General features: G+C 44.6%; 1 protein-coding gene across 1 annotated transcript in view; it reads right to left on the minus strand.

The window, feature by feature from the left end:
* Window positions 1–2603: 2603 nt before the first annotated feature.
* LOC311116100 (paladin-like) overlaps window positions 2604–26491 on the minus strand; it is a gene marked incomplete at its 5' end in the record, with an annotated part of 44643 nt that continues 20755 nt past the window's right edge. The window contains one exon of the mRNA XM_084191228.1: window positions 2604–3643. Within this exon, the coding sequence (XP_084047354.1) occupies window positions 3494–3643 (150 nt within the window). The remainder of the gene's footprint in view (window positions 3644–26491) is intronic.

The raw sequence follows: 26491 nt of genomic DNA on the forward strand, positions 1-26491 counted from the left end.
GTACTGGACAACGCATGTTCAAATAAAATACTGTATACTTCTAATAACTCCTTCATAACAACCGATATGAAGGACTGCAGTAACGTGGCTGTTTAAATAGTAACGCATGATGCATTTGATAAGGAGAGCAGTAACGTGGCTGTTTAAATAGTAACGCACAATGCATTTGATAGGTAAAGAACATGGTAAATTGATTGGACACTGATGTTTCTCAAAGCTGAATGATGGTTGCATTACAAGTAGGAATGCATTGCTGCTATCATGAACACATTATTATACAGCCCTTCCTGTGGGTGTAAGATATAGTAAGTCTGCATCCCAAATTTTATTTTTATTTTACCTTTATTTAGCTAGGCAAGTCAGTTAAGAACAAATTCTTATTTACAATGACGGCCTGCACCGGCCAAACCCGGACGACGCTGGGCCAATTGTGCGCCGCCCTATGGGACTCCCAATCACGGCCCGGTTGTGATACAGCCTGGAATCGAACCAGGGGGGTCTGTAGTGACGCCTCAAGTACTGAGATGCAGTGCCTTAGACCGCTGCGCCACTCGGGAGCCCAATTGTTTAAAATTAGTGCACAATACAGTGAATAGGGTGTCAGCCCAAATTTCACCCAAAACGTCCTGCCAATGTAGAAAGAGTATCAGTAACCATTACCAATTGATACCAAATGTCGTTGAAGTTAAGAGTTTTGCAGCCATGGCAGCTTCCACATGCAGATGTTTGTCGAAGGCCGTCCGGCCGGACGTATAATTCGGTTCCTACTGGAGCAAGCCCAATGACATCACAGAAACCCCTTTATGGTTATGACTCATGGAGACTTTAAGTCCGGCCTCTCCACTGTCCATTAACGTCAGCTTCTAAGGGTCGTGTTCATTAGTAGCAAAACATTTTGCAACGGAAAACGTTTTGCAACGGAAAACGTGCGTTTCTGATTGGACAAGTTCAGGTAGTCCCTCTCAGTTTCGGTCAGTTTTTTTTCTCTCCATTCGGTGTCTAGTGAATACGACCCAGGACTCCTCAATAGAACAGTAATCCCCCAGCCCTCTAATGCAAAACAGATCCTGCACCCACAGAGACAGGGGTGTCTCCCAAATGGTACCCTATTTCCTATACAGCACACTACTTTTGACCATAATCCCTATGGGCCCTGGTCAATAGTAGTGCACTATAAAGGGAATAGGGTACCATTTGGGACACACACGAGGCTGTGTTGGAATAATCTCGTAAACAAATAGCAAACCTACAGTAAGTGTCGTTTCCACAGTCACCCATTTTACACCGCACTGTTTCCAACTACTGTTGTTCCACAGACAATCCGACTGTACTCTGGGTAGCTGTATTGTCAGGACCCAACTGTATGGCTCCTCAAGCATGTAAGTTATGGCATTGGAAATACTGTAACGAATAAAATAGGGAAGAATTGATGTGTAGCTTTACACAATACATGATATTAGCTGAGGTCGATTCCTGTCTTTATACATTTGATAACCATTTTGGGGTATAGCATTGCTGGTCCCAGATCTGTTTGTTGTTTTGGGGTTTAACAACGGGTGGATTATGTCAGCATCCCAAATAGCACCCTATTCCCTATGTAGTGCACTACTTTTGACCAGAGCACAATGGGCCCTGGTCAAAAGTAGTACCCTACTGTATGGAATAGGGTGCCATTTGGGATGCACCCAATATCCCAAGAGGGGGGACACCTTTTACTGATAGTTGGAAACCTCAAATGAGTCGATTGCGTAAATGGTTTCAGCAGCTGTTCCAAGTATGCAGGGAGAATCCGGGATTAGTACAGTTACGGTCAGTGCTTACGAGCTCGGTCTATGAATCTGGGATTAGTACAGTTACGGTCAGTGCTTACGAGCTCGGTCTATGAATCTGGGATTAGTACAGTTACGGTCAGTGCTTACGAGCTCCGTCTATGAATTTGAGAATGGTTACGTTTCTCCAGTCCCATACCTCAGCTGTTTACCAAAACAGGTGGCGGAGAGCCTGCTTTGTTGTTGTTTGAATCCCATATTACCCCTTTAAAATGGGAAATTCGCAGTTCAAACACCTAAAGCGTCCACCCCACCACTGTTTTGGTAAAAAGCCTGAGGGATGGTGCTGGAAAGACGTAACCACTCATAGACAGAGCCATGGATACAAGGACAGACCATCCATAATATCAACATTATAAAAGGAGACAGTGTTTGTTTGCATTTACATTGTTTACAAACCTCGGAGTAAAACAAGCTTGTATTTTGGGTTCTGATGGGGTACGACAGTTGGATTTAGCTCATGAGGCATTTATAAGTTACATTCTTCAAGAATCAAATTGGTATATATATATCATTATTTTAAAAATCTGAAAATCGATGTACCAATCGCAGATTGCCCCTTTAATGAGTGGAGCAACTGCTGTGAAGAATTGAGGACAAGAGGCACATGCGAGCAGCAGTAAAACACAGAGCAGAAGCTCAGCTTTGGCAGCATCTACAGCAGTTTGGCAGATGAATGCTTGGGAGTGGACTTGGAGACTGATACTGTATGTTGATTAAATGTAACAGAAATGTATTCCATTTAAACAAAGAAGCTGTCATTTAAAAAAAAAGTCTGCAGTTTCAACTATATTTTAAACTGAGAAACGTTCAAATACATTCTAGTACAGACAAATACAATTCTGTCTTCTGATTAAGGTTGTGTCTATTTAACCGGCAGAAAATTAATGGCGATTGAGGAGTTACGCTAACCCAAAGTTTAAGCCTTTTCCTAACTCTAACCCTTACCGTAACCTCTGAAACTAACCTTAACATAATCCTCGTTTCTAAACCGAACCTTAACCCTACTTTAACCCTTCATTTGAACCCCTATGCATAAGCTGTTTGTTCTGCCAGTTGAATATACACTTCCTTTGATAAAACCTATTACGGTCCATTCTAAGTAAGTCAGTTCATACCTTTTCTGTCTTAAAAAAAAAAAAAGGGACTAAATATGAATTCATTCTGCTCCTATATTAACAATGAAACAATAGAGCACGTGGCAGAAATGTCAGCTTGAATCTTGGCGCCAGTCAGAGCAGAGCAGACGAAGAAGAACCAGACAATACCAACTGACAGTATTAAAACAGCTGTTCATTCAAATACTAAATAACATTGGTAGTGGGTTTGAAAAAAAGCAGTATTATAATAATACAGTATCGGAGTGATACGAGGGTAAAATACAAAGCATTATTACATTTTAAAACACAAAGCATTATTACATTTTAAAACACAAAGCATTATTACATTTTAAAACACAAAGCATTATTACATTTTAAAACACAAAGCATTATTACATTAAAAAAAAAAAAAAAGCATTATTACATTTTAAAACTATAAAAAAGAAGAGCACAGGAGGACATAGGTTGCATAAAATGGCCCTCTAATCCCTGCCCTGTATAGGGAATAGAGTGTCATTTCAGAAGCAGACATAGTTTGGCAGTTCACAGTGATCTCTCCTCAGCTCAGATGAACACCCCTCTGTAGGGGCGTGATTGGACGTTCTGTCGTTGCCAGCGGCAGCGGAGCCTAGCGAGTGGCGTGTCCCGAAGGTTCTCAAACTCGGAGAAACCCAGCTGGTTGAGAAGGTCGTACACCCCAGCCCTGGCTGCCACCTACAGGATAAACACAGGAAGAGAGAAACACAATGTGTAAACACCACAGCAGCTCAAACAGGAGAAACACATGAACAGAACAGGGTCAATATCCTGTTAGCACCCTACATAACCACAGGAGGAGATACACAGGGTCGATATCCTGTTAGCCCCCTACATAACCACAGGAGATACACAGGGTCGATATCCTGTTAGCCCCCTACATAACCACAGGAGGAGATACACAGGGTCGATATCCTGTTAGCCCCCTACATAACCACAGGAGGAGATACACAGGGTCGATATCCTGTTAGCCCCCTACATAACCACATGAGGAGATACACAGGGTTACAACAAATAAGGACCATTTTTATAGTTAAAACATTTAGCCATAGAACTTTACACAGTGGTTTTACTAGTCCTTCAATCTGACCGACACGGTGGTTTTTTAACTATGCAGGAGGAGAGATAGCGGAAACACCACATGACCAACAGAACAGGAATGATACACTTTAGAGCGTTTTTACACTACAGTAGATTCTCTGGAGGTTTCCATACCCACGGATAGACCTACTACTGAAGCGTAAACTAGCAAACTTCTCACGAATCCTAAGCCCCCTCCGGAGGTCCCGGGCGAGACTCGGAGAGAGTCACCCCCTTCCAAGCAGTCGGACGTAAACAGAATTGTCTAGTGAAGCCAAATGCTCCTACAGTAACAATTAACACATGAGCAACAGAAAAGGAACGGTGCACTTTTGATAAACACTTTATTTAGGATGAAGCAGAACCCAAAAACGACCCTGTTTCCCGGTGATAGTGGATAATAAATAATTATTCTTCCTTCTTCTGGCTCCTCCTGAACAAACACAGTTGTTTGGAATTCTACAATTAATTCAATTAACAATTAACATATTTTGTAATAATTGAAGAAAAAAAGACAGATATTTGACTCAACTCTCCTGAGTAACACTGGTCTCTCACTAACACTGGTCTCTCACTGTAACACTGGTCTAAACACTGGTCTCTCACTGCAACACTGGTCTCTCACTGAAACACTGGTCTCTCACTGTAACACTGGTCTCTCACTGAAACACTGGTCTCTCACTGAAACACTGGTCTCTCACTGAAACACTGGTCTCTCACTGTAACACTGGTCTCTCACTGTAACACTGGTCTAAACACTGGTCTCTCACTGTAACACTGGTCTCTCACTGAAACACTGGTCTCTCACTGAAACACTGGTCTCTCACTGTAACACTGGTCTCTCGCTGAAACACTGGTCTCTCACTGAAACACTGGTCTCTCACTGAAACACTGGTCTCTCACTGTAACACTGGTCTCTCACTGAAACACTGGTCTCTCACTGTAACACTGGTCTCTCACTGTAACACTGGTCTCTCACTGTAACACTGGTTTCTCACTGAAACACTGGTCTCTCACTGTAACACTGGTTTCTCACTGAAACACTGGTCTCTCACTGTAACACTGGTCTCTCACTGTAACACTGGTTTCTCACTGAAACACTGGTTTCTCACTGAAACACTGGTCTCTCACTGAAACACTGGTCTCTCACTGAAACACTGGTCTCTCACTGAAACACTGGTCTCTCACTGAAACACTGGTTTCTCACTGAAACACTGGTCTCTCACTGAAACACTGGTTTCTCACTGAAACACTGGTCTCTCACTGAAACACTGGTCTCTCACTGAAACACTGGTCTCTCACTGAAACACTGGTTTCTCACTGAAACACTGGTTTCTCACTGAAACACTGGTCTCTCACTGAAACACTGGTCTCTCACTGAAACACTGGTCTCTCACTGAAACACTGGTCTCTCACTGAAACACTGGTCTCTCACTGAAACACTGGTCTCTCACTGAAACACTGGTTTCTCACTGAAACACTGGTTTCTCACTGAAACACTGGTCTCTCACTGAAACACTGGTTTCTCACTGAAACACTGGTCTCTCACTGAAACACTGGTCTCTCACTGAAACACTGGTCTCTCACTGAAACACTGGTCTCTCACTGAAACACTGGTCTCTCACTGAAACACTGGTCTCTCACTGAAACACTGGTTTCTCACTGAAACACTGGTCTCTCACTGAAACACTGGTCTCTCACTGAAACACTGGTTTCTCACTGAAACACTGGTTTCTCACTGAAACACTGGTTTCTCACTGAAATACTGGTTTCTCACTGCAACACTGGTCTCTCACTGCAACACTGGTCTCTCACTGTAACACTGGTTTCTCACTGCAACACTGGTCTCTCACTGTAACACTGGTCTCTCACTGAAACACTGGTCTCTCACTGAAACACTGGTTTCTCACTGAAACACTGGTCTGTGACTAGTCACTGGTCTGTGTGTGTGTCTGTGTCTGTGTCTGTGTGTGTGTCTGTGTGTCTGTGTGTGTGTGTGTTTGTGTGTGTGTGTGTGTGTGTCTGTGTGTGTGTGTGTGTCTGTGTGTGTGTGAGTGTGTGTCTGTGTGTGTGTGTGTGTGTCTGTTACGAACCCCGTGGCTTTAAACGTCTAGGGTGGATGGACATGAGACCCGTAACATAATTCATGCAAATTAGGATGATGACATGGAACAGTGAGAACGAAAAACTACACGACAACCATAAACTACCGTCAAACATAAAATGTTTATTTGTGAACACACGGTAAAGGTTTGGGAAAAAGGGCTGAGCAGGACCCAAGAAATGAAACAATAGTGTAAAAAAAACAACCTAAACTGATCTTGCCTGCCTCAAGAACCGCTAAGCTACTGCTAATCATACAAAAGTACAGGGGGTGGTCCGCTCAGGTCCAACTAGTGTTTATAGACAGTTCTTTCTACGGGTAATGTATGCCCAAGGGCAGCTTGCTTAACTTCCCCTTTTCCCAGAAACACACAAAGTTACCAAACAGAGTAACCAGCAAATTAGTGAGTACTCTAAACACAGGACATCACAGTATCCATACTCACATACAGAAATTAGTCTCTAACAAAATTACCAACCAGAGTAACCAGCAACTTAGTGAGTAAACAAAAAAACAGGACACCACAGTATCCATACTCACATACAGAAATTGTCTCTCTCTCTAACAACAAACACAACTGACCGGCTTTTATACAATGGGATGTGTGATTGAAAAACCAGCAACAGGTGGTGCAATGCAGAGGAATGTTCACTGATTGGTCCACCTTAGCAATCAGCAGACACCTCAACGACCACCAATCAGGAACATACAGGACACCTGTTATTAGGGCAGAAGGAGAGGAAACACAAAAAGACACAGGATACCTGTATCCGTAACACTCCCACCCTTAAAAGAGCAAACCACAATGGTTTGCGACACACATACCATCACAACACCCAAAATTCAAAAATCATCCTGCCGGGCTAACCAAAAAAAACCTAGATCATTAAACACGAGACAAAGCATCTGCCAACACATTATCCAACCCCTTTTTGTGGCGGATCTCCAAATTATAATTTTGCACGACAAGTGCCCAACGCATAAGCGTTGGTTCTGGTTGTACATCCGGTGGAGAAAAACTAAGGGGTTATGGTCAGTATACACTATCACTGGTAATGCACTGGAACCAACATAAACTTCAAAGTACTGCAGAGCTAACAACAAAGCTAGAGCTTCTTGTTCAATGGTGGAATAGTTCGTCTGACATTTGTTAAATTTCCGTGAAAGATAACAGACAGGATGGTCCACTCCACTCTGGTCCGGCTGCAGTAGAACAGCACCAGCACCTCTGGCACTTGCATCTACCTCCAGTTTAAACGGCCGTTCAAAATCTGGCGCAGCAAGAACAGGAGTACTACATAAGAGTGCTTTAGCAGTGTTGAAAGCAGTGTGACAATCTTCAGACCCAAACAAATATTCTCGCCGGACTGAGCAAATCCGTTAATGGAGCAACTACCGCAGAGACATTTTTACAAAAACTACGGTAGTAGCCAACCATCCCTAAAAAGCGGCGTAGCTCTCTTCTGGTGGTAGGTGCGGGAAATGCGTTTATAGCTGAGACCTTGGCATCTACAGGGCGCACCCTGACCATGGCCGACCTGTTTACAGAGATAAGTAACAGTGGCCTTCCCAAACTCGCACTTTGCTAAGTTCAGGGTTAGAGAAGCGGTTGCTAGACGTTCACACACTACCCTTAGAGTGTTAACATGATCAGACCACTCAGTTGAATAAATTACCAGATCATCAAGGTAAGCACTACAATTAGGAACTCCAGCCAATACTGTGTTAACCAGGCGTTGGAAAGGGGCTGGTGCGTTCCGCATCCCAAATGCCATGACAGCATATTGTAGGAAGTGGTCTGGGGTCACAAAGGCAGAGATGTCGGAGGCACGTGAGGTTAATGGCACCTGCCAGTAACCTTTTAGAAGATCTAGTTTGGTTACATAAGTAGCAGCACCAACAGTATCAATACAGTCATCTAGTCTGGGTAACGGGAACGAGTCGGGCACTGTGACAGCATTGACCTTCCGATAGTCAGTACATAATCTGGACGTTCCATCAGGTTTAGGAACCAGAATGCACGGAGAACTCCAAGGACTTGAACTTGGCATAGCCAGGTTATTCTCCAGCAAATAACCGACCTCATCCCTCATTATCTTTCTTTTAGAGACGTTGACACGATAAGCAATATTTACGGAGCATAGACTTCAGTGTCTGATGCCAACGTTCAAGCGCACCCTGAGACTCTGGGTGATATGCGCTTGACACACGGTGTGTAACTGACAAGGATTTTAACACTTGTTTGAAAAGGTTAGAAAGGAAATTCGTACCCTGATCAGTTTGTATCACCTTAGGTAACCCAAAAGTTGAGAAGAATTTGATCAACGCTTTACTCACCACCGGAGCAGTAATCCTTCGTAGAGGAATGGCCTCTGGGTACCTGGTGGCCACACACATAATCGTCAACATAAACTGGTTACCAGATTTTGTCTTTGGTAATGGTCCAACACAATCAACCATCACATGTTCGAATGGTTCACCTATGGCCGGTATGGGACAAAGAGGCGCGGGGGAAATAACCTGGTTCGGTTTCCCAACTACTTGACAGGTGTGGCAAGTCCGACAGAACTGAGCCACATCTTGTTTTAAACCAGGCTTAAAGAAATGTCGCAAAACTCGATCATAAGTCTTGGTGACTCCCAGATGTCCGGACCACTGGTGATCATGAGCGAGGGATAAAACATTTTGTCGAAAGGCTGTAGGAATCACTATTTGGTAAACAGCATTCCAATCTCCGCCAGCGTCAACATGGGATGTCCATTTACGCATGAGGAGATTACCATCAATAAAGTATGCCATGTTTTTCTTATTTAGCTCCTCCTCTGAGACAACACTAGAAAAACATTTAGCCAGGCTAATGTCAACCTTTTTGTTAGCGATCAGCTGCACACGAGTAACTGGTAACTGTATTGCCTCAGCAACAAGTTCCACATCCTTCTTCCTTTCTCTGGACTGTTGGTCAGACTGCACCAGCTTACCAGAGGTAGCACCCGAACTATCCTCTGGGTCACCCTCTCTGAATATAATCGTGTTCGACAAATCTATCACTTCACCCACTTGTCGTGCTTGAGCACGTGTGACAGCACAAGCAGGGAACACATCTGGATAACCCTGTGCCAGCTCCTCGGAGAGAGACTGGTCACTTTTATCCAATACCTCCAATACGGGTATCACCTTTCCTCCGGCAATATCGTTGCCCTTTATAAATGTCACACCTTTTACTGGCAACATAGGACGTACTCCAACTCTGAACAATCCACTGACTAACTCAGAGTGTACGTTCACAAAGTGCAATGGCACTGGGACAAATCCCATTTCAATTCCTTGTACTACACACTGGAACCACAATATGTATTATTGGACAAGGGCAACACATCAGATAGTATGAACGACTGCGCCGCACCAGTATCTCTGAGGATTCTAACTGGACGCTGAGACGCTTCGTCATCTGATATAGAAACAAACCCCTCAAAAATGAACGGTTCATAACTGTGATCTGGGACAGGGACTTTCAAACCACATTCACTATGAGGCCTCTGTCTTGATTCCGGCCTTACAACCGTACGAATCAGCCCAACACCCGTTGGCGGCCTGGCATGCTGAGGCATCCCCCGGTTTGCGTTTTAGCAGAAAGCAATCATTAACCATATGTCCCACCTTATGACAATAGAAACAGTGACGCACATCTTTTGGGCGTGCTGGATGTACTGCTGGTCGACTAGGACTAAAAGTTAGCAACTCCGCAGCCCTGCCCTCCGTACGAGCCGAAAACACGCTCTTATGCGTCAACACAAACTCGTCTGCCAATACAGACGCTTCCGACAGTGAGGATACCTTCTGTTCGTTCAGATAAACTACAATGCGTTCGGGTAAGCAATTTTTAAACTCTTCTAACAAGATTAACTCCCGTAGAGAGTTACAATCAGTTACCTTACTAGCACTGTGCCATTTGTCAAACAGATTTCCTTTGTCTCTAGCAAACTCCACATAAGTCTGAGTAGAAGCCTTTTTATGAGACCTAAATCTCTGTCGATATGCCTCAGGAACAAGCTCATAGGCACGAAGAACAGTAGCTTTGACCACGTCATAATTCAAGCTGTCTTCAAGAGGTAGTGCTGACAGAACCTCTTGGGCTTTACCTGTTAATTTACACTGAAGTAATAGGCACCATACCTCTTCGGGCCATTTCAATGCTACCGCTATACGTTCAAAAACACTGAAATAGGAATCAACCTCTGACTCCCTAAACACAGGTACTAAGGTGATCTGTCTACTAATATCAAAAGTAGCAGCCGACACAGCTGGTGAGGATGGCTCACTAGCAGGCATAGTATGAGCAGAGACTAACCTCGCTGTTTCTGCCTCTAGTTCCATCTTACGCGTCTCCAGTTCCTGATCAAGCCTACGCGTTTCCAGCTCTGCCTCTAGCTTACGCGTCTCCTGTTCCTGATCAAGCCTACGCGTTTCCAGCTTGTCTAGCCTGATTTGTGCCCGCTCTTCCGCCTCCATTTGGAGCCGTGTCGAGCGGACATCCATCCTGGCATCACTGTCAGTCAGTGGGGAGAGTGGGTCATAACGGGGCCATGTGGCTGGAGCCTTAGCCTCGTCCTGAGACACAGACGGGCTTACAGGAGCAGCAGGGTCAGGCGGCGGTAATTCAAGCACTCGCTCGTTCAACAATATCGCTAGCACTACTTCCCTAACTTCTGCTTTCACTAAACCCCTCGGTATGGGTACAGAAAAGTGGTCAGCCAAAGCCTGTAGATCCACTCTACGGCAATTCTCAAAAACCTCCCACGTAGGGTTTTCCAAAAATGCATCCAACTCAAAAGTAGCCATCCTAAACTAGCAACACGAGCCGTCGAATACTGAACACACAAAAAAAAACAGGTAGTTACAGCTGCCAAGCTCAACACTGAACCAGACACTAACTAATTTGCATGAGTATCAATGAGATAAATCCCGGACGAGCCCCCACATTATGTTACGAACCCCGTGGCTTTAAACGTCTAGGGTGGATGGACATGAGACCCGTAACATAATTCATGCAAATTAGGATGATGACATGGAACAGTGAAAACGAAAAACTACACGACAACCATAAACTACCGTCAAACATAAAATGTTTATTTGTGAACACACGGTAAAGGTTTGGGAAAAAGGGCTGAGCAGGACCCAAGAAATGAAACAATAGTGTAAAAAAAAAAAACTAAACTGATCTTGCCTGCCTCAAGAACCGCTAAGCTACTGCTAATCATACAAAAGTACAGGGGGTGGTCCGCTCAGGTCCAACTAGTGTTTATAGACAGTTCTTTCTACGGGTAATGTATGCCCAAGGGCAGCTTGCTTAACTTCCCCTTTTCCCAGAAACACACAAAGTTACCAAACAGAGTAACCAGCAAATTAGTGAGTTCTCTAAACACAGGACATCACAGTATCCATACTCACATACAGAAATTAGTCTCTAACAAAATTACCAAACAGAGTAACCAGCAACTTAGTGAGTAAACAAAAAAACAGGACACCACAGTATCCATACTCACATACAGAAATTGTCTCTCTCTCTAACAACAAACACAACTGACCGGCTTTTATACAATGGGATGTGTGATTGAAAAACCAGCAACAGGTGGTGCAATGCAGAGGAATGTTCACTGATTGGTCCACCTTAGCAATCAGCAGACACCTCAACGACCACCAATCAGGAACATACAGGACACCTGTTATTAGGGCAGAAGGAGAGGAAACACAAAAAGACACAGGATACCTGTATCCGTAACAGTGTCTGTCTGTGTGTGTGTGTGTGTGTGTGTGTGTGTGTGTGTGTGTGTGTGTCTGTGTGTGTGTGTGTGTGTGTGTCTGTGTGTGTGTGTTTGTGTGTGTGTGTGTGTTTGTGTGTGTGTGTGTGTCTGTGTGTGTGTGTGTCTGTGTGTGTTTGTCTGTGTGTGTGTGTTTGTGTGTGTGTGTGTGCGTGTGTGTGTCTGTGTGTGTGTGTGTGTGTGTGTGTGTGTGTGTGTGTGTGTGTGTGTGTGTGTATAACTGGCCACTGACGGGAAGCAGTAACACCATTAAAAGGGTCACAGCTTGTTGAGTTTACTCTGCCTGCTATTTACAATTGTGTCATTAGACAGGAACTAGGTCTGTGAAGTTCACTTCAACATCCTCTGGTAACAGTCAAGGAAAATATAAACTTCTCACAGATACAGACAGCTGCCTGCTGTTGCCTAACAATGAATGCAGACGCCAAACACCCCTATCTCCTTTTAGTATGCCCACTTAACTAGCCTGTAGGCGTAACTAGCCTGTAGACGTAACTAGCCTGTAGGCTTAACTAGCCTGTAGATGTAACTAGCATGTAGACTTAACTAGCCTGTTGACTTAACTAGCCTGTAGGCTTAACTAGCCTGTAGACTTAACTAGCCTGTAGGCTTAACTAGCCTGTAGACGTTACTAGCCTGTAGACTTAACCTCCTGTAGACGTAACTAGCCTGTAGACTTAACCTAGCCTGTAGGCTTAACTAGCCTGTAGATGTAACTAGCCTGTAGATGTAACTAGCCTGTAGGCTTAACTAGCCTGTACACGTAACTAGCCTGTAGGCTTAACTAGCCTGTAGATGTAACTAGCCTGTAGGCTTAACTAGCCTGTAGGCTTAACTAGCCTGTAGACTTAACTAGCCTGTAGACTTAACTAGCCTGTAGACTTAACTAGCCTGTAGACTTAACTAGCCTGTAGACTTAACTAGCCTGTAGGCTTAACTAGCCTGTAGACGTAACTAGCATGTAGACTTAACTAGCCTGTAGGCTTAACCTCCTGTAGACGTAACTAGCCTGTAGACTTAACTAGCCTTTAAACTTAACTAGCCTGTAGGCTTAACTAGCCTGTACACTTAACTAGCCTGTAGGCTTAACTAGCCTGTAGATGTAACTAGCCTGTAGGCTTAACTAGCCTGTAGGCTTAACTAGCCTGTAGACTTAACTAGCCTGTAGACGTAACTAGCCTGTAGGCTTAACTAGCCTGTAGACTTAACTAGCCTGTAGACTTAACTAGCCTGTAGGCTTAAATAGCCTGTAGACGTAACTAGCCTTTAAACTTAACTAGCCTGTAGACGTAACTAGCCTGTATACGTAACTAGCCTGTAGGCTTAACTAGCCTGTAGGCTTAACTAGCCTGTAGACTTAACTAGCCTGTAGACTTAACTAGCCTGTAGACGTAACTAGCCTGTACACGTAACTAGACTGTAGACGTAACTAGCCTGTAGGCTTAACAAGCCTGTAGATGTAACTAGCCTGTAGGCTTAACTAGCCTGTAGGCTTAACCTCCTGTAGACGTAACTAGCCTGTAGACTTAACTAGCCTGTAGGCTTAACCTCCTGTAGACTTAACTAGCCTGTAGGCTTAACTAGCCTGTAGATGTAACTAGCCTGTAGGCTTAACTAGCCTGTAGATGTAACTAGCCTGTAGGCTTAACTAGCCTGTAGGCTTAACCTCCTGTAGACGTAACTAGCCTGTAGACTTAACTAGCCTGTAGGCTTAACCTCCTGTAGACTTAACTAGCCTGTAGATGTAACTAGCCTGTAGGCTTAACTAGCCTGTAGACGTAACTAGCCTGTAGACTTAACTAGCCCGTAGGCTTAACTAGCCTGTAGACTTAACTAGCCCGTAGGCTTAACTAGCCTGTAGACTTAACTAGCCTGTAGACTTAACTAGCCCGTAGGCTTAACTAGCCTGTAGACTTAACTAGCCCGTAGGCTTAACTAGCCTGTAGACTTAACTAGCCTGTAGACTTAACTAGCCCGTAGGCTTAACTAGCCTGTATACTTAACTAGCCTGTAGACTTAACTAGCCTGTATACTTAACTAGCCTGTAGGCTTAACCTCCTGTAGACTTAACTAGCCTGTAGGCTTAACCTCCTGTAGACTTAACTAACCTGTAGACTTAACTAGCCTGTAGACGTAACTAGCCTGTAGATGTAACTAGCCTGTAGACTTAACTAGCCTGTAGACTTAACTAGCCTGTAGACGTAACTAGCCTGTAGGCTTAACTAGCCTGTAGATGTAACTAGCCTGTAGGCTTAACTAGCCTGTAGACTTAACTAGCCTGTAGACTTAACTAGCCTGTATACTTAACTAGCCTGTAGGCTTAACCTCCTGTAGACTTAACTAGCCTGTAGGCTTAACTAGCCTGTAGATGTAACTAGCCTGTAGACTTAACTAGCCTGTAGACGTAACTAGCCTGTAGACTTAACTAGCCTGTAGACTTAACTAGCCTGTAGGCTTAACTAGCCTGTAGACTTAACTAGCCTGTAGGCTTAACTAGCCTGTAGGCTTAACTAGCCTGTAGACTTAACTAGCCTGTAGACTTAACTAGCCTGTAGACGTAACTAGCCTGTAGACTTAACTAGCCTGTAGACTTAACTAGCCTGTAGGCTTAACCTCCTGTAGACTTAACTAGCCTGTAGACTTAACTAGCCTGTAGACTTAACTAGCCTGTAGACGTAACTAGCCTGTAGGCTTAACCTCCTGTAGACGTAACTAGCCTGTAGATTTAACTAGCCTGTAGACTTAACTAGCCTGTAGACTTAACTAGCCTGTAGATGTAACTAGCCTGTAGACGTAACTAGCATGTAGGCTTAACTAGCCTGTAGGCTTAACCTCCTGTAGACGTAACTAGCCTGTAGGCTTAACTAGCCTGTAGACGTAACTAACCTGTAGGCTTAACTAGCCTGTAGACGTAACTAGCCTGTAGACTTAACTAGCCTGTAGACGTAACTAACCTGTAGGCTTAACTAGCCTGTAGACTTAACTAGCCTGTAGACTTAACTAGCCTGTAGGCTTAACTAGCCTGTAGACTTAACTAGCCTGTAGACTTAACTAGCCTGTAGACCTAACTAGCCTGTAGGCTTAACCTCCTGTAGACCTAACTAGCCTGTAGGCTTAACTAGCCTGTAGACTTAACTAGCCTGTAGACGTAACTAGCCTGTAGACGTAACTAGCCTGTAGACTTAACTAGCCTGTAGATGTAACTAGCATGTAGGCTTAACTAGCCTGTTGACGTAACTAGCATGTAGGCTTAACTAGCCTGTAGACTTAACTAGCCTGTAGACTTAACTAGCCTGTAGATGTAACTAGCCTGTAGACTTAACTAGCCTGTAGATGTAACTAGCCTGTAGGCTTAACTAGCCTGTAGATGTAACTAGCCTGTAGGCTTAACTAGCCTGTAGACTTAACTAGCCTGTAGACTTAACTAGCCTGTAGGCTTAACTAGCCTGTAGGCTTAACTAGCCTGTAGGCGTAACTAGCCTGTAGACTTAACTAGCCTTTAGACGTAACTAGCCTGTAGAGTTAACTAGCCTGTAGGCTTAACTAGCCTGTAGGCTTAACTAGCCTGTAGACTTAACTAGCCTGTAGACTTAACTAGCCTGTAGGCTTAACCTCCTGTAGACGTAACTAGCCTGTAGGCTTAACTAGCCTGTAGACTTAACTAGCCTGTAGGCTTAACTAGCCTGTAGACTTAACTAGCCTGTAGACTTAACTAGCCTGTAGGCTTAACCTCCTGTAGACTTAACTAGCCTGTAGACTCAACTAGCCTGTAGACGTAACTAGCCTGTAGACTTCACTAGCCTGTAGGCTTAACTAGCCTGTAGGCTTAACTAGCCTGTAGATGTAACTAGCCTGTAGGCTTAACTAGCCTGTAGACTTAACTAGCCTGTAGACTTAACTAGCCTGTAGACTTAACTAGCCTGTAGACTTAACTAGCCTGTAGGCTTAACCTCCTGTAGACGTAACTAGCCTGTAGACTTAACTAGCCTGTAGACTTAACTAGCCTGTAGGCTTAACTAGCCTGTAGACTTAACTAGCCTGTAGACTTAACTAGCCTGTAGGCCTAACTAGCCTGTAGGCCAGGGGTGTCAAACTCATTTTAGCTCAGGGGCCACATGGAGGAAAATCTATTCCCAAGTGGGCCGGACCGGAAAAATCATGGTATATATAACTTAAAAACAACAACTTCAGGTTGTTTTCTTTGTTTTAATACGATCAACATACAACATAAAGCTGGAGCCTGAGGACAGTGTGTCCAAAATAGTACAAGCACAACATCACTATTAATCATAAAACACGTCAAGTTTATTTGAAAATTCTAAAGAAGAAGAACACAAACACACAATGCCTCAGTGATTAACAGAACTGTTTCACAGATCACAGAACTATATCAGGGGGTCATTTCTCAGGCAGAAATGTAGATAAAAAGAATTAAATCCTGTTCCCCAAACAAGTGCAAGAACCACAGAGTCAAGAATAGGTTAAATATACAAATAAAATAAAATCAATTAAAAACAATAGCACATCAATATAAAAACATATAAACATAAAGCTGGAGCCTGAGGACAGTGTGTCCAAAAGCACAACATCACTATTAATCATAAAACACCTCAAGTTATTTGAAAGTTCTGAGGACAAAGAACACACAAACACACAATGCCTCAGTGATTCACAGAAGTATATCACAGATCACAGAACTATATCAGGGTGTCTCATGTAGCACGTTAAGTGGGGTTGCATAGTTTATTTGACTCCTGATACCTGGCATCTTTTAGCTTTCACCAGCGCATCAATATCAGGCGTCACATCCTGAGTGGCAGCCAACTTCAGGATGTGATTCAAGTGCTTGTGCGTGAGCCTTGAGCGCAGCTTTGTTTTATTTATGCTCATTACAGAGAAAACTTGCTCACAAAGATATGTGGTTCCAAACATGCACAACAGTTTTGCAGCGAGGGCTGTCAAGTTGGGGTAACCTGGCAAGAGATTCTGATTAAATGTGTCCAAGCCAGCTGCAGCAAATTTGCCCTTCAAATCCGAGTCACACTGCAAGTCTATTATTTCAAGTTGGATGCTGACGGGCAGATCAGAGGGATTCACGGTGATTGGCGAGCAAAAAACGTTGAAGTCTTTCTCCAGTTCACCAAAAATCTGAAAGCGTTGCTCAAACTCCCGTAACAGTCCCGTTATTTTATCTTTGAACCGCTTCATGTCTGCCACATGTTGGGTCGCGCACACATTTTCAGACAGGGGAAGTGAGCTGCATCACCACCGGCAAGTTGCGTCTCCCACAATGACAGCTTCAACTTGAAAGAACGTATGCTGTCATAATACTGCGTGACAACTTTGTTGAGCCCTTGCAGCTGTTTGTTCAAGTTATTCAGGTGCTCTGTAACATCCACCATAAATGCAAGGTCCTGCATCCATTCTGCGGAATGGAATTCTAACACTGGTTTGCCCTTTTCTTCCATGAACTGTTCAATTTCTTCTCGAAAATCAAAGAAACGCCTCAGCACCTCGGCTTAACCATCTTACCTCAGTGTGGTATGGCAGGCCATAGATGTGGTCTTTCTCTCTGAGAAGGCTGTCAAACTGACGGTGATTCAGGCTTCTGGATCGGATGAAATTAAAAGTTTGGATGACCACCTTCATGACGTTATCCATCTTTAATGACTTGCAACACAAAGCCTCCTGGTGCAAAATACAGTGAAAAGTCAAAAAATCACGTCCTCCATTTGCAGATTGCACTTTCTCTCTGAACTTTGTCACAACGCATGTTTTTTTCCCGATCATTGAGGGCGCACCATCTGTAGCCAGGCTGACAGCGCGGGACCAGTCCACTCCGACCCTGTCCAGCGCGCCGACGAGTGCGGTAAAAATATCAGCTGCTGTCGTTGTATCTGTCATCGACACCAACTCCACGAACTCCTCGGTGACGGTCAATGTGTCATCAACTCCGCGGATGAAAATGGCCAGTTGTGCAACATCTGTAATGTCCGTGCTTTCATCAATTGCAACCGAAAACGCAATAAATGACTTTACTTTTTGCTTCAACTGGCTGTCCAAATCCACTGAAAGATCGGAAATCCTGTCTGCAACTGTGTTTCTTGTCAGGCTGATATTTACAAAAGCCTGACGCTTTTCAGGGCACACAATCTCTGCTGCCTTCATCATGCATGTTTTTACAAATTCACCCTCACTAAATGGTTTTGAAGCCACTGCGATTTCACTAGCAATGAGGTAGCTAGCTTTCACTGCAGCGTCACTGATGTCTCGGCTGTGAGTAAACACAGACTTGACCTACTTGCTCTGCCCCGGTATAAACAGTTTGCTTGCTTAACACAATTGCTATTGCGCCATCCAGTGGACGCAATTGGAACAGCAGTTTATTTTATTGAAAAATTGCAGCGCATTTTTATACTTTACAAAATCATCTCGCGGGCCGGATTAAACCCGTTTGCGGGCCGGACGTTTGACACCCCTGCTGTAGGCTGATCCGATGATTTCTAAACATATACAATGCCTATGGACTAATCCAGAAAATTACTCAGTCCACAGGGGTGTCTGGCAATTATTCTGTGACATTGAAAGAGCCGCTGCTCTGACTTGATCAAAGTAGTTAAGTCTTGACTTGGCTGAACAATCAGGTGGGCTGTGTCTGAAAAGGGCCCCATATTTCCAATATTCCCTCTGCGGACTCTGGTCAAAAGTAGTGCACTATATAGGGACTAGGGTGCCATTTCAGACTCAGTTCTGTTTAGATTAGGTGGCTCCTTGAAGTTGGTCACTTACTCACTATGTTGTTGATCTACATTCTTTTTCCACCACAAATATACTTTGGGTAAATGACATTTTATCTTCTCAGATGGCCAAAGCGTAACCGCTGAATCAGATTAAGGAGAAATTGTTTTTCGCATTTGCATACATTTAGCCTGCGGGGAATCAAAAGTTATGTTACTAGAAGACATGGAGTGCTAATGGTGTATTTAGATTCCAATATTTGCTTTAAAGATGCACCGAGAATGACAAGCGGTATGCAATAAGGTTCTGGAGGCCCTATGAGTCTAAAGTCTAATGTGGTCCTTTGTAGCTCAATTGGTAGAGCATGGCGCTTGTAACGCCAGGGTAGTGGGTTCGATCCCCGGGACCACCCATACGTAAAAATGTATGCGCACATGACTGTAAGTCGCTTTGGATAAAAGCTTCTGCTAAATGGCATATTATTATTATTATTATTATTATTATTATTATTATTATAAAGAGAAACTGCTTATGACATTGTCATTATTTTGCACTATAGCCTATTTATTGCCTTACCTCCATAACTTACTACATTTGCACACATGTGTATATATATTTTCTGTTGTATTTTTGACATTATGTTTTGTTTATCCCCATATGTAACTCTGTGTTGTTGTTTTTAATCGCACTGCTTTGCTTTATCTTGGCCAGGTCGCAGTTGTAAATGAAAAACTTGTTCTCAACTGGCTTACCTGGTTAAATAAAGGTGAAAAAAACAAAAATTTGGCTTCGTCCCAAATGGTGGTACCCGTTTCCCTTTATAGTGCACTACTATTGACCAGAGCCCTTTAGTCTGGAAAACCCGACCCGGCAACAGTGACTAGGGTCTGGTTTCAATGACACTGTTTTGGCAACTTCTGGGGCGGGTCCTCTTCAGACAGGCAACTCTCCTAACAAATCACAAGCCATAATGTCGCGATTCGAAACCAAAGTTTTCAGGCAAAGCCTTTGCAGTGGTTTTAGTGAAGGTAATTGATGCGAACTCGCCAGTAGCCCATTGCGAAATGCACCCAGTGACCTCCATCTTGCTAGCTACTATTATGTATTTTATTTAAGTGGATAAAGTAGCGATGGCAAGGTTCCTCTAAGCCAAAAGAGACCCAGCCATTTCCAGTCTCTGCTGGAGAGTTGTTGGTATGTGAAACATGCCTGAGGACCTATTGGGGAACAATGGTTGAGATAATCGTTGTTTGGCAATATCCCTTACTCTTCAACCATTGATTATAGCTTAGAAAGCCAGCATTGTCAGACAGCAAATAAACCAGACCTTGTGGTTTAATGCTGTGGCCTTGTCTCTGACCGTGCTACATTGAATGTTCCAATATAATACAGATCATGTTGCACTGAAAGCATTGTCAACCATCTCTACTGTGTCACTGTGGAGAAATATTTTCAGCAATCCATGAGACCTTATCCATTCTAAGCTGATTCATTCCGAACAAAACGAGATGTACAGTTCCATCGACGGTTCAGCATTACACTCACTATCCAGGAAACACAGATACATTTACATTTTAGTCATTTAGCAGACACTCTTACCCAGAGTGACTTACAGTTAGTGCATTTATCTTAAGGTAACTTGGTGAGACAACCACCTATCAAAGTCAGTACATAAAACTGCAGTAAACAAATCACCCCTAATGACCCATAGCTAACTGGAAACACTACCGAATGGGTCCAGACAAACTGACCATACAGTAGGTTTGATTCCCAACTGACCAAGAGTCTATAGGTTTGATTCCCAACTGACCAAGAGTCTATAAGTTTGATTCCCAACAGTCTATAGGTTTGATTCCCAACTGACCAACAGTCTATAGGTTTGATTCCCAACTGACCAAGAGTCTATAGGTTTAATTCCCAACTGACCAAGAGTCTATAGGTTTGATTCCCAACTGATCAAGAGTCTATAGGTTTGATTCCCAACTGACCAAGAGTCTATAAGTTTGATTCCCAACTGACCAAGAGTCTATAGGTTTAATTCCCAACTGATCAAGAGTCTATAGGTTTGATTCCCAACTGACCAAGAGTCTATAAGAGTCTATGTGGTCCTCTGTAGCTCAGCTGGTAGAGCACGGCGCTTGTAACGCCAAGGTAGTGGGTTCGATCCCCGGGACCACCCATACACAAAAAGAAATGTATGCACGCATGACTGTAAGTCGCTTTGGATAAAAGCGTCTGCTAAATGGCATATTATTATTATTATTATTATTATTATAAGTTTGATTCCCAACTGACCAGGAATCCATAGATTTAACATGAAAATCAACTAAAGCATGGGTCCAGCAGAGGTATGACTCCAGGTCCATCAGTATGACTCCATCAGTATGACTCCAGGTCCATCAGTATGACTCCAGGTCCATCAGTATGACTCCAGGTCCATTAGTATGACTCCAGGTCCAGCAGTATGACTCCAGGTCCATCAGTATGACTCCAGCAGTATGGCTCCAGGTCCATCAGTATGACTCCAGGTCCAGCAGTATGACTCCAGGTCCAGCAGTATGACTCCAGGTCCATCAGTATGACTCCAGGTCCAGCAGTATAACTCCAGGTCCATCAGTATGACTCCAGGTCCATCAGTATGACTCCAGCAGTATAACTCCAGGTCCATCAGTATGACCCCAGCAGTATGACTCCAGGTCCATCAGTATGACTCCAGGTCCATCAGTATGACTCCAGGTCCATCAGTATGACTCCAGCAGTATGACTCCAGGTCCATCAGTATGACTCCAGGTCCATCAGTATGACTCCAGGTCCATCAGTATGGCTCCAGGTCCAGCAGTATGACTCCAGGTCCATCAGTATGACTCCAGGTCCATCAGTATGACTCCACCAGTATGGCTCCAGGTCCATCAGTATGACTCCAGGTCCATCAGTATGACTCCAGGTCCAGCAGTATGACTCCAGGTCCAGCAGTATGACTCCAGGTCCATCAGTATGACTCCAGGTCCATCAGTATGACTCCAGGTCCATTAGTATGACTCCAGGTCCAGCAGTATGACTCCAGGTCCATCAGTATGACTCCAGCAGTATGGCTCCAGGTCCATCAGTATGACTCCAGGTCCAGCAGTATGACTCCAGGTCCAGCAGTATGACTCCAGGTCCATCAGTATGACTCCAGGTCCAGCAGTATAACTCCAGGTCCATCAGTATGACTCCAGGTCCATCAGTATGACTCCAGCAGTATAACTCCAGGTCCATCAGTATGACCCCAGCAGTATGACTCCAGGTCCATCAGTATGACTCCAGGTCCATCAGTATGACTCCAGCAGTATGACTCCAGGTCCATCAGTATGACTCCAGGTCCATCAGTATGACTCCACCAGTATGGCTCCAGGTCCATCAGTATGACTCCAGGTCCAGCAGTATGACTCCAGGTCCAGCAGTTTGACTCCAGGTCCATCAGTATGACTCCACCAGTATGGCTCCAGGTCCATCAGTATGACTCCAGGTCCAGCAGTATGACTCCAGGTCCAGCAGTATGACTCCAGGTCCATCAGTATGACTCCAGGTCCATCAGTATGACTCCAGGTCCATCAGTATGACTCCAGGTCCAGCAGTATGACTCCAGGTCCAGTAGTATGACTCCAGGTCCATCAGTATGACTCCAGGTCCATCAGTATGACCCCAGCAGTATGGCTCCAGGTCCATCAGTATGACTCCAGGTCCATCAGTATGACTCCACCAGTATGGCTCCAGGTCCATCAGTATGACTCCAGGTCCAGCAGTATGACTCCAGGTCCAGCAGTTTGACTCCAGGTCCATCAGTATGACTCCACCAGTATGGCTCCAGGTCCATCAGTATGACTCCAGGTCCAGCAGTATGACTCCAGGTCCAGCAGTTTGACTCCAGGTCCACCAGCAGTATAACTCCAGGTCCATCAGTATGACTCCAGGTCCATCAGTATGACTCCAGCAGTATAACTCCAGGTCCATCAGTATGACCCCAGCAGTATGACTCCAGGTCCATCAGTATGACTCCAGGTCCATCAGTATGACTCCAGCAGTATGACTCCAGGTCCATCAGTATGACTCCAGGTCCATCAGTATGACTCCACCAGTATGGCTCCAGGTCCATCAGTATGACTCCAGGTCCAGCAGTATGACTCCAGGTCCAGCAGTTTGACTCCAGGTCCATCAGTATGACTCCACCAGTATGGCTCCAGGTCCATCAGTATGACTCCAGGTCCAGCAGTATGACTCCAGGTCCAGCAGTATGACTCCAGGTCCATCAGTATGACTCCAGGTCCATCAGTATGACTCCAGGTCCATCAGTATGACTCCAGGTCCAGCAGTATGACTCCAGGTCCAGTAGTATGACTCCAGGTCCATCAGTATGACTCCAGGTCCATCAGTATGACCCCAGCAGTATGGCTCCAGGTCCATCAGTATGACTCCAGGTCCATCAGTATGACCCCAGCAGTATGGCTCCAGGTCCATCAGTATGACTCCAGGTCCATCAGTATGACCCCAGCAGTATGGCTCCAGGTCCATCAGTATGACTCCAGGTCCATCAGTATTTTATTTATTTATTTTATTTTACCTTTATTTAACCAGGTAAACCAGTTGAGAACAAGTTCTCATTTACAACTGCGACCTGGCCAAGATAAAGCATAGCAGTGCGATAAAAACAAACACAGAGTTACATATGGGGTAAAACAAAGTCAAAAATACAACAGAAATACATATAATATACAGTGTGCAAATTTAGCAAGTTATGGAGGTAGGCAATAAAATAGGCTATAGTGCAAAATAATTACAATTAGTATTAACACTGGAATGATAGATGTGCAAGAGATGATGTGCAAATAGAGATACTGGGGTACAAATGAGCAAAATAGATAACAATATAGGGATGAGGTAGTTGGGCGGGCTAATTTCAGATGGGCTGTGTACAGGTGCAGTGATCTTAAAGTTAGTGAGGGAGATAAGTGTCTCCAGCTTCAGAGATTTTTGCAATTTGTTCCAGTCATTGGCAGCAGAGAACTGGAAGGAATTGCGGCCAAAGGAGGTGTTGGCTTTGGGGATGACCAGTGAGATATACCCGCTGGAGCGCAGACTACGGGTGGGTGTTGCTATGGTGACCAATGAGCTAAGATAAGGCGGGGATTTGCCTAGCAGTGATTTATAGATGGCCTGGAGCCAGTGGGTTTGGCGACGAATATGTAGTGAGGACCAGCCAACAAGAGCGTACAGGTCACAGTGGTGGGTATTATATGGGGCTTTGGAGACAAAACGGATGGCACTGTGATAGACTACATCCAATTTGCTGAGTAGAGTGTTGGAGGCTATTTTGTAAATGACATCGCCGAAGTCAAGGATCGGTAGGATAGTCAGTTTTACGAGGGCATGTTTGGCAGCATGAGTGAAGGAGGCTTTGTTGCGAAATAGGAAACCGATTCTAGATTTAACTTTGGATTGGAGATTCTTAATGTGAGTCTGGAAGGAGAGTTTACAGTCTAACCAGACACCTAGATATTTGTAGTTGTCCACATACTCTAGGTCAGACCCGTCGAGAGTAGTGATTCTAGTCGGGTGGGCGGGTGCAAGCAGCGTTCGGTTGAAGAGCATGCATTTAGTTTTACTAGTGTTTAAGAGCAGTTGGAGGCTACTGAAGGACTGTTGTATGGAATTGAAGCTCATTTGGAGGTTTGTTAACACAGTGTCCAATGAAGGGCCAGATGTATACAAAATGGTGTCGTCTGCGTAGAGGTGGATCTGAGAGTCACCAGCAGCAAGAGCGACGTCATTGATATACACAGAGAAAAGAGTCGGCCCAAGAATTGAACCCTGTGGCACCCCCATAGAGACTGCCATAGGTCCAGACAACAGGCCCTCCGATTTGACACATTGAACTCTATCTGAGAAGTAGTTGGTGAACCAGGCGAGGCAGTCATTTGAGAAACCAAGGCTATTTAGTCTGCCAATAAGAATGCGGTGGTTGACAGAGTCGAAAGCCTTGGCCAGGTCAATGAAAACGGCTGCACAGTACTGTCTATTATCGATCGCGGTTATAATATCGTTTAGGACCTTGAGCGTGGCTGAAGTGCACCCATGACCAGCTCGGAAACCGGATTGCATAGCGGAGAAGGTACGGTGGGATTCGAAATGGTCGGTGATCTGTTTGTTGACTTGGCTTTCAAAAACTTTTGAAAGGCAGGGCAGGATGGATATGGGTCTGTAACAGTTTGGATCTAGAGTGTCACCCCCTTTGAAGAGGGGGATGACCGCGGCAGCTTTCCAATCTCTGGGGATCTCAGACGTTACGAAAGAGAGGTTGAACAGGCTAGTAATAGGGGTTGCGACAATTTCGGCGGCTAGTTTTAGAAAGAAAGGGTCCAGATTGTCTAGCCCAGATGATTTGTAGGGGTCCAGATTTTGCAGCTCTTTTAGAACATCAGCTGTCTGGATTTGTGTGAAGGAGAAGCGGTGGGGGCATGGGCAAGTTGCAGCGGAGGGTGCAGAGCTGGTGGCCGGGGTAGTGGTAGCCAGGTGGAAAGCATGGCCAGCCGTAGCAAAATGCTTGTTGAAATTCTCGATTATTGTAGATTTATCGGTGGTGATAGTGTTTCCTAGCCTCAGTGCAGTGGGCAGCTGGGAGGAAGTGCTCTTATTTTCCATGGACTTTACAGTGTCCCAAAACTTTTTGGAGTTAGTGCTACAGGATGCAAATTTCTGTTTGAAAAAGTTAGCCTTTGCTTTCCTAACTGCTTGTGTATATTGGTTCCTAACTTCCCTGAAAAGTTGCATATCGCGGGGGCTATTTGATGCTAATGCAGTACGCCACAGGATGTTTTTGTGCTGGTCAAGGGCAGTCAAGTCTGAGGAGAACCAGGGGCTATATCTGTTCTTAGTTCTGTATTTTTTTAATGGGGCATGTCTATTTAAGATTGAGAGGAAATTACTTTTAAAGAACAACCAGGCATCCTCTACTGACGGAATGAAATCTATATCCATCCAGGATACCTGGGCCAGGTCAATTAGGAAGGCCTGCTCGCTGAAGTGTTTTTGGGAGCGTTTGACAGTGATGAGGGGTGGTCGTTTGACCGCGGACCCGTTACGGACGCAGGCAATAAGGCAGTGATCGCTGAGATCCTGGTTGAAGACAGCGGAGGTGTATTTAGAGGGTAAGTTAGTCAGGATGATATCTATGAGGGTACCCATGTTTACGGATTTAGGGTTGTACCTGGTAGGTTCGTTGATAATTTGTGTGAGATTGAGGGCATCTAGTTTAGATTGTAGGATGGCCGGGGTATGACTCCAGCAGTATGACTCCAGGTCCAGCAGTATGACTCCAGGTCCATCAGTATGACCCCAGCAGTATGGCTCCAGGTCCATCAGTATGACTCCAGGTCCATCAGTATGACCCCAGCAGTATGACTCCAGGTCCAGCAGTATGACTCCAGGTCCATCAGTATGACTCCAGGTCCATCAGTATGGCTCCAGGTCCAGCAGTATGACTCCAGGTCCATCAGTATGACTCCAGGTCCATCAGTATGACTCCAGGTCCAGCAGTATGACTCCAGGTCCAGCAGTATGACTCCAGGTCCAGCAGTATAACTCCAGGTCCAGCAGTATGACTCCAGGTCCATCAGTATGACTCCAGGTCCATCAGTATGACTCCAGGTCCATCAGTATGACTCCAGGTCCATCAGTATGACCCCAGCAGTATGACTCCAGGTCCATCAGTATGACTCCAGGTCCAGCAGTATGACTCCAGGTCCAGCA

This window comes from Coregonus lavaretus (assembly GCF_964263955.1).
Source record: "Coregonus lavaretus genome assembly, contig: HAP1_SCAFFOLD_1910, whole genome shotgun sequence".
Lineage (NCBI taxonomy): Eukaryota > Metazoa > Chordata > Actinopteri > Salmoniformes > Salmonidae > Coregonus > Coregonus lavaretus.